The sequence below is a fragment of the Dioscorea cayenensis genome, chromosome 5 (assembly GCF_009730915.1).
Source record: "Dioscorea cayenensis subsp. rotundata cultivar TDr96_F1 chromosome 5, TDr96_F1_v2_PseudoChromosome.rev07_lg8_w22 25.fasta, whole genome shotgun sequence".
In the NCBI taxonomy this organism is placed as follows: Eukaryota; Viridiplantae; Streptophyta; class Magnoliopsida; order Dioscoreales; family Dioscoreaceae; genus Dioscorea; species Dioscorea cayenensis.
In genome coordinates this window covers 890,529-906,064 of record NC_052475.1, presented here as the reverse complement: position 1 = coordinate 906,064, position 15,536 = coordinate 890,529, and the positions used below count along the sequence as shown (strand labels likewise).

General features: G+C 32.8%; 2 protein-coding genes across 5 annotated transcripts; both read left to right on the top strand.

Annotated features, from left to right (window-relative positions):
* The first annotated feature begins 624 nt into the window (after positions 1–624).
* On the top strand, positions 625–3,465 carry LOC120261192 (glycine-rich RNA-binding protein RZ1A). 4 transcript variants are annotated; one of them, XM_039268971.1, is made up of 4 exons: positions 625–727; positions 1,379–1,504; positions 1,648–2,220; positions 2,930–3,465. In XM_039268971.1, exons 2-3 carry the CDS (start codon positions 1,394–1,396, stop codon positions 2,188–2,190), a joined length of 654 nt encoding a protein of 217 aa, XP_039124905.1. In that variant the 5' UTR covers positions 625–727; positions 1,379–1,393; the 3' UTR covers positions 2,191–2,220; positions 2,930–3,465. The 4 variants fall into 4 exon arrangements, with proteins under 4 accessions (XP_039124905.1, XP_039124906.1, XP_039124904.1 ...); XM_039268972.1 differs by lacking the exon at positions 2,930–3,465 and adding an exon at positions 2,292–2,598 and having other exon boundaries at positions 1,383–1,504; XM_039268970.1 differs by lacking the exon at positions 2,930–3,465 and adding an exon at positions 2,301–2,598.
* Positions 3,466–5,600: 2,135 nt separating this feature from the next.
* LOC120261191 (succinate dehydrogenase subunit 5, mitochondrial) lies at positions 5,601–7,847 on the top strand. The gene is made up of 4 exons (XM_039268968.1): positions 5,601–5,808; positions 6,745–7,049; positions 7,165–7,350; positions 7,579–7,847. The coding sequence occupies exons 1-4, from the start codon at positions 5,649–5,651 to the stop codon at positions 7,633–7,635; spliced, it is 708 nt and encodes a 235-aa protein (XP_039124902.1). The 5' UTR covers positions 5,601–5,648; the 3' UTR covers positions 7,636–7,847.
* The last annotated feature ends 7,689 nt before the right edge of the window (positions 7,848–15,536 follow it).

Here is a 15,536-nt window from a genome sequence, read left to right as displayed (position 1 = left end):
ACGTTTGTCACTTTTGTCAATATATATAAATGATATATTTGAATATCAACTATTATGCTACAAAGGGTGATTATAATCATGTATTTCTTTAGTATTATAAAGGGTAAACATGCAAATTTTCAAGAATAAAAAAAAAAAAAAAATTTAAAACAGGAATTAAATAAAAAACTGAGAAATTCAGCGTATAAGAAGATACACATCATTTACAAAATGTAAAGATATCTAATATTTAAAGAAAAAACAATTGAATTTATACACATATATTATATACTTTTTGACTGGAAGTCAATTGAAAAATAAATAAATAAATAAATAAAAACATCATTTTCTTTTTATAGTTTGAAATAAAAAAGAAATGTATATAATTTCATATAGTATTTTAATCATTGAGATATATAAACACTTACCTATAAAAAATTAACACAAAAGCTAATATCTTTGGTAAGAGTCACACCAAGAAAATAAAATTAAATAAAATGAAAATGTCAAATTTAGATGGGCTTTTAATTTCATCCATTACATGAAGGCCCAAAACTAAGAGTAAATGGGCTTTTACTTGGGAGGCCCATTTGCTATCAAAATATCTAAAGATATTTAGTTATATAAATGGGAGGGTATCTTTTAGGTCGTCTGCGAAGCGGATTAGTTCGAGAGACTTTTTTAGGTTTAGGGTTTCTGGCGTTCAAAGCGGCGCAGAGGTCTCTCCGTCGATCTCTTGCACAAAGAGGTAGTTTTTCATCTAAAATCTCTTCTTTAATCGTGTCGTATCGTCAATTTCTTTGATTATAGTTCATATTTGTCTCTGCTTGGATGATTTTGCTTCTGTTTTGGTTTTGATGTGAAAGAGGCTTAGATCTGTTTATCTTGTTACATGTAGGGTTTCTGGGTTTTTTTTTGGCTTGTAATTTGTGGTAGATTTTGATTTTATTACTAGGTTATTGCCAGATTGTTGTTATGGTTTCGATTGATGTTGTGATGTTGAAAAGTTTGCCTTTTTTTTTTTCTTGTTTGTACATCTGATTAGTGATTTAGGTTTTTTTTTTTTATGTGCATGGTTTTGATTCTTTTGAATGGTTGTGATAGATGTATACGTTGCTGGATTACGTTTGAGGGATCTATTTTGTTATGCTTGGATGGTAACTCGATTTTCTCTGTAATTTGATATTTAGATTTGAACTGTATGGGCAACAAATGTTGTTTTAGGATGACTATTAAAGACATCTTTTGGTTTGGTTCTTTGTGTTTTCTTTGTTTTGTTCAGATACTTTCTTTTGTGTGTATGTAATGCTTGATAAACGAGTATGATGTTCTGGTTAGTGTTATTTGAGGTACCTTGTAAATTTGACCTTTGGCGTGTTCATTCGTTGCTATCAATCAGCCAGTGAATTTTGACATGTCGGATCAATCGGAGTTTCGTTGTTTCATTGGAGGACTGTCATGGTCTACTTCTGATAAAGGGTTAAGGGAAGCATTTGAGAAGTTTGGCCGCCTTACTGAAGCAAAGGTACAGTCAATGTTTATATGTGGAACCTTTACTTGTTTTACTCCTTTTTATGTTTATTAATCATGTTACATTATAGTTGTGATTTGTGTTATTAGAAGTTGTTAGTCTAAATTTTACACCACCATGCTTGTTTGGAAAACTAGGTAGTTGTGGACAAGTTTTCAGGCCGATCTCGTGGATTTGGTTTCATCACCTTTGATGATGAGAAGGCCATGGATGATGCCATTGAAGCAATGAATGGAATTGATCTTGATGGGCGGTCGATAACCGTTGACAAAGCACAGCCACAAGGCTCTGGTAGAGATCGTGATTATGATCGTGGACGCGATCGTGACCGTGGGCGTGACTATGGTGGTGGGCGTGGCTCTAACAGTGGAGGTGGAGACTGCTTCAAATGTGGCAAGCCTGGGCACTTTGCTAGGGAGTGTCCATCAAGTGATGGGCCTAGAGGAGATAGGTTTGGTGGCCGCGATGACCGTTATGGTGGCAGGGATGATAGGTATGGTGGAGGTGGTGGAAACAGTCGTCATGGCCCTGATCGTAATGGTGACCGATATGGAGGTCGTAATAGGGATGGGGGTGGCCGTGGTGGCTCAGGAAGTGATCGGTACAATCGAGATAGGTCAGGTCCATATGAACGCCCAGGCGGCGGCGGCGGTGGTGGTGGCAGCGGCTACCGTTCATAATGAATGGCTTCCTCTCAAGCTTTAAGCCAGGTATGCGACTTTCTTTCAAGTGTAATTCAATATTTAGGTTTTATGCCCGAACCAATGGAGGAATTCTTTAGCTGGTCCAGCTGTAGCTTCCGGCCTGTGCTGAGGGAAAGCGTCTTGTTGGTGCTGAACTTGGTTTTATTTTTGCGTTTCTTGGACATTTAGCTGCATTTGGTATATGCCCTGGATCATCTTTGCAGCTGATCATTATTCAACTGTGACTCTTGCGTAGGATGTAACTTACCAGATTATTTTGTGCTCTTAAGATGTGTGGATGGGACACATTACTTTTGCTTGACATGCATTTCGAATTTGGTGTTTTGAAATCGTTGATATAATTGCTGCTGAAACCTGGGTGATTTGCTAGCCTACTTTTGATGACATCGAATTCCTGGCATGTCGGATTTTACATGGATGCCCTCCGCGTTACACAGTAAAACCTCTTTGAGCCACAGATCCCTTTGTTGTCCTTGGTACCGGGTTCTAAGTTTTTCTTGAAACTCGAAGATTTGTTCATCAGCTCTGGGTATTTATATAGCAGGGTCATCAAGTATATGTGGTGGCATCTTTGGGTTCCTTTATTTTCCTAGAAACCAATTATTAGCTCCGGTCATCTATGTGATGAGAGCTGGTAAATTTTGATTCTTTAGTTAGGTTTGCTGTTTTCTTCATCAACCCTTGGATGATTCTAATTGTGTTAACCTTTTGGCAGGCTACAGTTTGGCCTTTGTGATCTTTCTGGATCCATGCTTGGGTTGGGTTACTCACTTCACTTAATATTGCGTTCTTGGATTTGGTTTCCTGCTCTTATTTGGCAGCAACAACAATGATCCGCAATGTTACACACACAGAATGATCTTTGTATCATTTCATGGTTTCAATAATCTGATTGAGGTGCTTTTATCATGCATGTATACATTTCACAAGCATGCTGCTGTTTTGTGCCAAGAGGTTTTCCAGAATTGTTCTTTTGCACCAGTCACATTTTTGGGTTCTCCTTTGCTATTTTGCTCGAGTAAATCTTCATCAGTAGCATGGATAAATAATTCCCGTTTTTGATGGGTGGGTGAGATGGCTCTGTAATGGCTCTCTATGACTAACAATCTGTGGCCTTCTTTCTGTTTTTGCGGGTTTTGATCTTCCAGTGCTACCCAATTTTGATCTCATTGTCTTCTTGTTGCCGTGCCCTGTTTACCTGCCTTCGTAGCTGTGAATTCATAATCAAAGCATTCTGGAAATTAACAGTCATTCTTGCAACCCTAAACCAGTTTAGTTCAGTTTCATCTTACTGAAAATAGATGTCTTTTGTGCTACCTGCCTTAGAATTTTGTGCTTCCTGTGATTATGGCTTTTCTCTGGACTAATAAGATGTGCTAGCAAAGTCATTCATGGCAATATCTGAGAGTTTGCACTGCATCACATCTTATTGTGTCATGGGGGACAGCCAACAAGTAAGCTTTGGTTTTCCTGAATGATATGTGAATGCTAAGATAATTTGAGATTGCCAAAAATGGCTTTTAGAAAGGGTTATCCTATGCTTGTTTAGGCTGGTTAAATGCTGTTTTTTTTCATTTCTTTTGACTTATTTCTTGTTTTGAAATACAAATTTTTTTTTCTGCCCCCCTCAACTGACAAAATGAGCATATTTATTTTGTTTTCTGAACATCAAGGTTTTCCTCTCATCGGTGCTATAGCCTCATAAAGTGTGGGAAAACAACGTGATAGCTTTGAAATGTTAGCTAGTTAGAAGTAAATATCTTCATTAAGGGCACGTATGTTTATTTAGTTAATTATTTGCGACTGAATCTTATTGTTAGTGAACAATTTTCTTTTCAATCCTATTTAAATTTTTTTTATTTTAATCTTTATGAAAATTTGATAAACTACAAAATATATCAGAAGGAATGTCTTTACTTTTTTCTTAAAAAAACTACATGCAAATATTTATCTTCGTCCTTTAATAAAATTAAAAAAATGTTTGATATTTCTCTTTAAACTAAATAAATATGTTTATATTAATTATTATTCAAATTATCAACAATAACTAAAAATGTTTCGAGTATGCAAATGAGCCGAGGTTGACCATTATTTAGCTTGTTTCATCATTATTTAAATTGAGACCGAGTTGAGCTTGGCGATACTCAAGTCTGACGTGTAATTGTTTTAACTGAGTCTGAGCCGAGGGAGAGTTTTTTTTTTAATCAAATCTGAGCCAAGCTCGATCTTATTTCAACTGAGTTCAAGCTGAGCGCAAGTCTAGTCTATGCTTCATGAAATTCTGTTGCTCAAATTTGACTCATTTATTTGATAGAACTCGGTTATTTTTTTCATAAATAATATTTATTATTATTTTAAAATAATATTAAATTTTTTTATAATAAAAATTATAAATTAATCCTATTACTTAAGTCTATACTAACTTTATGTAATATTTTTATAACATATTATTATTAATGATCCCATAAATAATGATTTAATATCACTATAAATGATTATATAAATGCTTTATATAAATAAGTTTATTAATGATACTATAAATAATAGTAATGATTCTTATAAATAAATTTATTAATAATAATATAAATTAGCCTCTTAATAATACTATAAATAATAGTAATAATTCTTATAAATAAACTTGTTAATAATAATATAAATTAGCCTATTAATAATTTTCATAAATAATTATTTAATTATATTTTAAGTGGGCTGTCCATGAGTCTTAACAAGCATCACACTTGAAAATCACTCGTTGAACTTAATAAATAAACATAGCTGAGTTTTAATGCTTTGAGCCTTCAAGCTTTCAATGAATGTATCAGTTCATTTACAATCTACTTTAAAAAAAAAAAATGCACATTTAGCAAAATTCATTTAGTGGGATTTGCGAATGGGCTCATATAAGATCTGTTTAACATATTCATGAGTAGGCTCACGAGTAAGATCATTAAGCAAGTTCATTCAGCAAGCTTTAACGAATCAAGTAGTATATAGCTCGAGCTTGGCTCGATTAATTATAAAATATCAAAAGTGAAGCTCGAGCTCGATTCAACGAGTTTTTTCAAATCGAGCTTCGAGCAACTCGCAAATAACTTAGTTCATTTATAACCCTAATATGTACACCACCGTTGCTACTATTTTTGGTGATAATTCCATTGGATTAACGCCAAGAACCAAAATGAAAATTTGTATTTTTTTTTTCCTTCAAAAGACAAAAATCAACATGAGGGTTGTATTCAGGGCCAAATCATAAAATGGATCATAATATCATAATATATAGCTCCCAATATAAAAATTGGCATCTGAAATATGAGCCCAGCCCAATAACAAACACCAACATGGGCTTATTTACTAATCCACGTTGTATTTTTCTTTCTTTTTCTCTCTTTCTCTCTCTCTCTCTCTCTTTTGTTAGCTCGGAAAAGAAGACGACGATGGCGGCGGCGATCCTTCGTTCGATGTCCTCCTCCGCTGCCCGGAGGCTCCTCTTCCTCTCAAGGTCGAGCTTCTCCACCATCCCCATCACCGCCAAAGGTTTTCTTCAGCACAGCCCTCGTCTCTCCCCCTCCTCATCCATCTTCCGCCCGATCTCAGGTTGATGCTTTCTCCCTCCCTTTTATTTTCCCTTATTTGAGATTGAATAATTCTTGATGATGATGGTGATTGTTAATGTATGTTTGCTAATGATATTGTTCAGATTTGAGAACACCCGGTGATTTTTTGTGTTTTTAGATCGATGCGATACTGGAGTTTTGTTCAATTCCCTCTCTCTTTTTTTAAAAAAAACTTCTTTACTAGTTTCTAGATTGATACTGATTTAAAAAATGTTTTTTTTTTATTGTCTGTTCCCATTCAAAATTACCATCTTTTTGTTGATTATGCTTCATTCTGAAATTCTCATCGATTTTGTGATATGTAGCTTCCATGTGTTATCACGAATATCTATCTGCATTGTATTGGGGTCCGTTGTGTTTGCTGGCATATAAAGGGTATTCTCTACTTACCATTAGATTTTGAATTATTTCACTGATCAACTTTTGCTGGAGTTCTTATGCCTTCCATTCTGTTAAGTGCTATATATATGACCTTTGTATTTTGTTTTGTTTTTTCTATCAAACTATGTTTAGTAAATGTTAGCATACCCTAAGACAATGACCTCACATGATGGAACATGATATTAAGTACCTTGCATGTTCTAAATATAAGTAGGGGCAATTGGAGTTATTGGTTCTTTCTTCCAGACATGTAGCAAAGACTCAACTTTTGGTGCTTATGTTTCACTGGTTCATTGCTTTTCAAATACAAACTGTCAAACTTCACAGTCCTGCAACATTAGTCTGCCTTCATTGCCCCATGATTAAGTGTTCTGAATCAAGTCAGCTGTGAATCTTCTCATTAAATAAATTTAACTGAATGTCTCTTTTTATTGTCATGATTTGCTTGCTTTCATGACTCCCATTCTTTCATATACACTTGCCTTGGTAATAGTATTGTTTTCACTTGAAATTGACAAATTTTTTATTTTCCCAGATTGTGGCATTCCTTTTGCTTTGAGTTTTAAACGTTCGTTCAGCGCTGATGTGAAGCAGTTTCCTGCTTTTGCTGATCCTGATATAGAAGCTGCGTTCAAGGATTTGATGGCTATGAGCTGGGATGAAATCCCAGATAGCGTCCTTGGCAGCACTAAAAAGGCATTATCAAAAAATACTGATGATAAAGCTGGCCAGGAGGCTTTGGCAAATGTCTTCCGTGCAGCTGAGGCCTCAGTGGAGTTTGGAGCAGTGTTAGTATCTCTCAGAATGGCACTTGATGACCTTTGTGGTTTAACTGGTGAGGTGAGTTTACTTCTATGTAGATTATGACATGAAGCCCCGGAACACTGAGAGCGGAAATTAATTTGTAAGTTTTATACTAAGGCACTTACCATGTTTTGTGACCTTGCTCTTGAAGAATGTGGATCGTTTGCCTGATTATCTCGAAGATGCTCTGAAAGCTGCTTATAAACGTTACGTGACATATCTGGATGCTTTTGGTCCTGATGAGGCATTTTTGAAGAAGAAAGTCGAGAATGAGTTGGGGACAAAAATGATACACTTGAAGATGAGGTGCAGTGGCATTGGTTCTGAGTGGGGAAAGGTAATTAAAATTCTCTTAGATGATTCTATGTGTTTGAAGAATTTTTATTTAATCTCTTTAACATAAACGCAATCCTGTCTGACATCTGACATATAGATCCATGAATCAGGATTAGAATGCCTATCTAATGAAAGCCATCTTTGTAGTAGTGCTGTGTCTTTCTGATGTTACTACAGTGCTACTAAAAGTATTTGAATCATGTGCCAACTTATCTTTTGTCATTTGCAGGTGACACTTCTTGGTACCTCTGGGATATCTGGTTCCTATGTAGAACAAAGAGCTTGATAAAGATGTTTGGTTGTGTAGCTGGAGTATACCCAGCTTTCTTGTTCTTTGCTTGATGATCATTGTCCTATTCCAATGAAATCATCTTCAAGACTTGTTTAACATAAAATGAATAGTTCCTTGAAGCATCCATTGATGGCTGCAACAACTTGTGATAATAAGAAACCATTCCAGTTTGTTCAGAATAAAACCCGGCTTTAGTTACGACTTTATACCTCTTATTTTCGCAGATAAACATCAATGCTTACATTCTATTCTAGTTTTTATTGAAATGACAGATATCGCGCAGATGAGATGCACAGGCAAGAGCTCAGTTGCCGTTCATTTGAAAGAGAGAGAGACAGAGAGAGAGCTTGAAGATGAGAATATTCATGTCAACAGGTAATGTGATCATATTCCATTCTAAGATCAACTTTGATATATGTCTCCCAAGACTTTGCCAACACCAAGAACATTGTCTTGGCTATATGTCTGATGGATGGCACACATCCTTTGTTCTTTGATCAAAATCCTACTCCTCTCCTTTTCAGTGCCATGAGAATCTTTACTTGATCTTGTTCACTTGTTTATATTCTTAGCCTTCAAAATCAGCAAAGGATGGTTTAATTGGCATTTATCACTGATTCATACCAATATACCATTGCACTTTTCCTTCCCCAGTCCATGTGAAGAATTATTGTTTTTCATTTTAGACTTTTAAGCAAACAGAAATCAGTTTGATTATACTTAATTTAGATCTATGTCATACATAATAGGACACATTTCTGAAAGAATGCATTGGAAAAATGGAAGAGGACATATATCTTCATGAGTTGCGTTTGTCACTGACATCTGAACAAGAAGAAGATTTCACATGGTGACAATGCAAGGTTAAAAAATAAAAAATCATTGTGAGGTCACACAAATTTCCAAAAAAGGTGGCATAATTCTTCACTGTGAAATATGAACCCTGATGGAGATATTGGTACATGATTCAATGCAACTTGGTGCATTGGTTGGTAGCTTTCTCTTGTCCATATGCTGTGTGCCATCCCATTTCCTCTTTTGGAACTATAAATGGAACAGTATTTAGATTTGAAGTGAGAGAGACACATGAATTAAATATCATTATATAATAATATATAATAAATTCTTGAATGAAAACCTCCTCTTTTTTTTTTTTCTCCACAGTAAAAATGAATGCATTATGTGCAAAATCATCTTGCCACATCCCTCCTTTTTTTGGAGTTGTTGTATATATGGTTTGCAATTTAAAGATCAAACTATCAAAGTTCTAATGGAAACCGTAGATTGGTTCACTGGTAGTTATTCATACAGGTAAGAAGTCTTAAATTTGATTCTCTCAAATTACAATTTACTGAGATATCAAACTGAGTATTTTTTACCTGTTTATTTTTTATTTTGTCAGTTTTATTAAAAATAAAAAGATAAAAACATAGTAATAATGATGATGATGGTGAAAATCTTTTTTTTTTCTTTAAAATAAGATGAAAAAAAGTGGGACCGGGATTACATGTCCGTGTGCAAACATGCCGGAGATTGACGTACGTTGTGGGACCCGCAAAGAAGGCCATGCGTTCTGAATCGTTTAGGCTATAAACCCTTTCTTCAATTCTAGACCCATTGTTATCAATCACGTCACCAACCTCTTTGCTTCTTCTATGCATATTATTATAATTATTGTTTTTGTTATTTTAAAAGAAAAAAAAGGGAAATTTTAATTATTAATTAATAAAAAAGTTGACACACGCACGGCTTCCTTTCAAATCCATCCATCAATCCAATCCAATTTAATCTAATCCAATCCCTCGTGTTAAAATACAGTGCACAAAAGCTGTGAATTTGAATGAGGTTGCAGAGTGATATATATATATATAAAACAAAATAGCAACACCATTCCAAGTTCCAATTTATCCAATGAAACAAGAGAAAGAAATATCATGCATGACATCATGCATGCATGCATGCAAATCAATGTACGTTTCACAACAATAGCTTTAAAAAGATGTATCATTTTAATTTTTTACACAAATTTACTCCACAAAAAAAAAGCAACAAGAAGAAGAACTGATTGAGAGCCTGAAATCTTTCCATCTCTCTCTCTGTTTAATTATCAACACAAGATAAAAAAATAGAGGAGGAGAAATTAAAGAGAGAAAGAGATCAAGGGGATGTTACACTTGAAGAAGAGTCCAAACCAACAGAGTTGTGCTGCTTGGAAGGGCCAGAAGGAGGAATAGGCATGGCTTTTGGCAAGAAACCAAGGAAATAGCCTTGGCTTCTTCTCATGGCTTCTGGCTTTAAATGGAACCCTTGCATGCTGTTCCTACTCCCATGGCAACACTCAGCCATCACAAGAACCAGCACCACTATCCATGAAAACTTTATAAACTTTATCTCTTTCCCCATCACAAACAACACAACAAGCTAGACTAGTTGATGAAGAAGAAGAACAAGCAGAGGAGTAGGGAATTATAAGTCTATAACCATGTATATAAAAGAGGGCAATGGCTTTATATATATATATATATATATAAATAGTTAAGTGTGTGTGTGTGTGTGTGTGGGTGTGTGTGACAATCAATGATAATTAAAATTATATATATATATATATATATTATAGTTGTAAGAAATAGAGTAGTAGTGAGTTTGAAGTTGTTGTTTGTAACTTTGTATGTGGTGGGGCTTGGGCTAGGAATGGAGGACAGAGAGAGGAACAGGGATGAGAAAGGAGAAGAGGGTTGTCTCTTAGTTTGGTAAGAGAAGAGAAGGGCCACAAGAGAAACAGGGAAATGAATGGCTAATGGTTAAGTTAAGTTAAAAAGAGGAATTGAAGGAAAGAGGAACTGTTGTTCTAGCTCCAAACAGGACTGCCTGTCTTATATTTATATTGCATTTCTTTGATGTGATGCTCCCTCAAAGTGAGATGTTTCATGGAATTGGTTACTTGTTTTTTAATGCTCCCTTTCTCTTACACTCTGCTTTCCTCTTTCTATTCATTTCTTTTATTTAATTTTTAATGATATATAAATGGTTTTCTATGTATATATATATATATATATATATATATATATATATATGAAATGGATTTACCAAAATATTGAATAATATAAAAAGTGTTGGTTTTTATTGTTTGATTAAATTGAGAAGAGTGTAGGGTTATGAATGTAATCATATGTGAACGTGAAGCCATGGTCCAGTTGACATGACTTTAGGGAGAAATAAAGGTGTCTTGGGATCAGCTTTTATTATTAGTTTTTATGAAAACAATATGGTACTTTTATTATTTGATATTGATGGGGGGAAATAAAGTTTAGGGAGGTACGTGTTCAATGTTAGTTTGATTAATAAAGTCCATAATCAAAGTTGAAATGTTTTTAAAATAATTTGCAAATAAATATGTTTTGTTAGTTTTAATATATTAAAATACCATGGTGTGTATTATATATCTCATTGTTACTTTATGTAGTTAAATAGCTAATGTTATTTCTATTTTTAATTTTTTAGCAAGTAATATATATATATATATATATATATATATATATATATATATATATATATATATAACCATAAATGTGATGTTTGCAAGTGATTATTGTTATTAGTAAAGTTTTGTTCAAAAAAAAAAAAATTGTTATAATAAAGTTGGGAGGATTCATTGCAGGAGAAGATCAATTTAGTTGGGTTGGGCCTGAATTAAGCAACTATGGCCGTTATAAAATTCCGGCCCATAACTCTAATAGCAAAGTTTTAATCACAATATATATTTGTCACACCCATTATTTATAATCTTGAATAAAAACCATTGTACTTCTCCATTTTAAATTTAATGTTCTTTTACAAAGTTACATACACTAAATGCAAAGGATAATACCCACCATGCATATTAATGGACAATCTTCATTAAAATAATAAAAATAAATAAATAAATAAAAATCCTACATGAAACACAATGCTATTATATATATATATATACAAGTGATTAGGTAATTTTTTTTAGAGTATATAAAGATTTCATTAAATTATAAAATAAACTTCAATAAATGAAAAGATACAGTCAAATGTTACATTGGTTTAGAATCTTAGTACCACAAACCATTCCAAGATTTTAGTACTACAAGCAACTTGAATTATATCCGTGTTTTCTCCTTCTTAAATAATAATCCTCACATCATCTTTTCTTAATATTCCCAAGGATCATACCGGAATAAAATAAATTACCAAATAAATATAGTACTAGTTTTAACCACCTATATTACACTTGTTTCAAAATGTTATTTCATAACTAAATAAATAACAAATTCTTAAAGGTTAATTTATTTGTATTATACATCTAATAATATAAAACCTAAATCAAAACAAATTAACTATTTTGATCCTTCAACTAAATGATAATTTCATTTTGTTCTTTTATCAATCATTATGATAACATTATCCAATTAACATCTATATAAACACACACACACTATTGTTTCTCTTTTCTTCAATTGATCATTGACTTTTTAAACCTATATAATATTCACAATGATTTCTTATAAATCTTTCATTTTTAAAAAAATAAGAAGAAGACAGGGCACCAAACCATTACACTAATTTATAAATAATAATAATAATAATAATAATAATAATAATAATAATAATAATAATAATTCACAAGAGTCATGTAAAACAAAGAATAAATAATAATAATAATAAAGTTACACACTCCACCGAAACTGTTGACATTGAAGACAAGAGGCCAACCTTGTGAGACACCACCCAACCATCATCAAATCAAAGAAAAGGAAAGATCACAATATATAACTATCAAAGACTTCAAGAGTGGAAGAGTTTGGTTGGTTTAGACTCTAGAGTCAAATATGAAACTTATTAAACTTGTTAACTAGTATTATATAGACACCTAACACCCATTCACATTTCCATAACACAACAAACAAGTCCCTATCATTCATAACCATGCACTATATATATATATATATATATATATGTAATTCATTATTGGTCTAGTAAAGAGGCAATTGGAACTCAATTCCCTAATTCAGAGGTTGGTCAAAGACAACCACATAAACACATGCATCCGTGAAACACTAAGCTGTCATCTTTGAAATGATGCAACCAAACATATTATTATTATTATTATAAATGTATATATATATATATATATATATACATACATTTCCTGTTACTATATTGATAGAATAACTCAGAAGCCGGCCACATTGATGATGCATAGGAGATGAGATGTCATTTATTAAGGATGTAATGGATTGATGAAGGAAGTCTTGTTTTCTTTCCAAATGGAAAAAAAAAAGAACAAGAAATAAGGTCATCAAATTCATGCCAATGTGATAAGATTAAACAATGCAAAGGATCAATATAGGAAACAGTGATGTGATATCCAGGATTTTGTTTTTTTCCCACCTTTCTCTGCAGGAATAAAGCTTAAAGAGGCAAAAATTTCAACCTTGGAAATGGAATCCTTTGGACTTTGATGGAAAAGAAGCAGATGAGAGAACCTCAGATAATATCAGTATGATAAACATTTAAAGAAAAGGCAAATAGATACAGTGAAAAATAAGACTCTGTTCATGAAGGATGATTAATAATGAGAAAAGATTTCTCTTCTCATGAGTTGAGTGTTTGATTAGATCTTGACAACATTATGACAGAGTAGAGTTTGTCAAAAGCTCTATAATAGTGATTCATTAGTCATAATTTTACATAGGACATTGTGGACAAACATGAGGAAATTTTATTGAAAGTGATAGCCTCAAAAGTTTGACTACTAGTTTTATATAGTAGATGAATGGCCTGGGTACTCCACAGGCTACAATTATTTAGTTAAACAATTTCCACACCAAACACAGACAAAGAGGAAAAAAACATAAAACTTGTCGGAGAAAATATTATTAAATCCTGAGGATTAAGTTTCAACAGAGATTTGTGCAAAATTGCACATACTATATATTTGGTCTTTGTTTCTTGTTCATGGAAAGAAAGGGATTAAGAAACAACAAAAGGAAAAGGAAAATAAAGATTAATGAAAGCAAATGATGATTCTGAATCCTTTATAAGCCTTTGTTTTTATTAAGAGATATAAATAACAAGCAGGAAAACAAGATTTTATTGATATGTTCTTTTAGTTCCTTAGCTCTCTTCTTTATTCATCTTGCTAACACACATGAAAAAGCAAACTTTCTTTTTCTTTTCCTCCACTTTGAAAAGATAGGGAAAAGAAAAGGCTATAGAAAAGAAAATTGTCAACCTAATTTTCTATTTTTCTTCATGTAACCAAAAGCGAAAAAACAATTTGTTTAATTCATCACTCTTACTCCACTTGTTTCCAATCCAATCCAGACAAAGCTAAGGAACAACTTCCCTATTTAGACTGTTTTGGCTTGATGAAAAATTAAGCAAAAGAAGTGAATGATAATGATAGAAAGGAAAAGAAAGGAGAAATCTAAACATTTTTTTTTTTTTTGTTCAGTCTATACTCCAATAATACCCAGAAGAGTAACATAATGTTCTAATGCTATTTTCAGAAACTAATCTATCATTACTGAAAAAATGAACCTAAGGAATCAACTTTTGGAGATGGGCATAGAAATTAACAATGACAGCAAAAAGTGATAAAGAAGAGCTGGACTTGTGTTCCACCAGTTGATGAGCATCAAAGAGGAATCCTCTCATTATTAAGAAGAATGGTTAACATTAGCAATGGTGATAAAAATAATACAACTTGTATGAGTAGATTATTTTATACTATCAGAGGATCAATGGCTGAATAAATCATAGAGAGGAAAAAGACAGGTTAGTCAAAGTCAAGCGTGTGGGCAAGGGCATCAAATACAAAGGGAGAAGACTTGGAATGGAATAAGATCTAGTGTTGGTTTGATTATAACTTTGAATAAAAGCATGAGAGAATTGGCTACCCAGTCTTCAATGCAATCCTCATTCATGAAACTTGAATGCAGGGGCACCTTCTGCTTGCATTCTTTAATGTCTAAATCAATAGCACAAATGTAATCAAGAAGATCAACCTTCAAATTAAATAATTGGCCTTGTATTGATTCACATGAGATTGTGCTCAAGTCCTAATGTCCTACATAACAAAGTCCTAATCTTTATCTATAAGTAGTTGAGTGATTCAATCCAAAACTATGATATTGTTATGAAAGAACTGAAGACAAAAAGTAAAAAAAATTAAGTAAGGTCGGAAACCACTAACATTTATTACCTCAAATTATTAAATAAATAAATCAAATGTTTATAAACACTCCACATGAGATCACGCTGGAATCGCTAATGTCACCCATAACAATGCTCTAATTTTTTCTATAAATAATGAGCAAATCGGTCAAAACACAATATTCGAAAGCGAAACACAAACAAAAAGATGAGAATTAAAACAGGAAAAGAGAAAGATAAACAGTAGGAAATCAAGCAAAAACTTAAAAAAAGTTGGAAACCACTAATCTTTGGTGGCTCAAAATGAACAAATAAATGCTTATAAAACATAAAGCTTTGCATTAATTCACATGCGTCACGGAATGAGATTAAGCTCAAATACTAAAACAAAGTTCTAACATTTACTCCAAATAATTGCATCCTTTCGTCAAACCACTCTTATAACCAATGAAACACAAACACAAAGATACACTGAAAAAGATAAGAAATAAAACAAGAAAAAAGAAAAAAGAAACAGCTAAAAATCAATTAAAAAAAAAAAATTGAGAAAACCAACAACCTTTCACTAATGCATGAGTTCGCTCAAATACAAATGTCATTCAGTCAAAAAACCATCTTCAAAAAACATGAAACACAAACAAAGTTGATTGCCAAATATCACAATTCATACATAACAAAGTTGTAATCTTTTTCTCTAAATAATATTCCATACT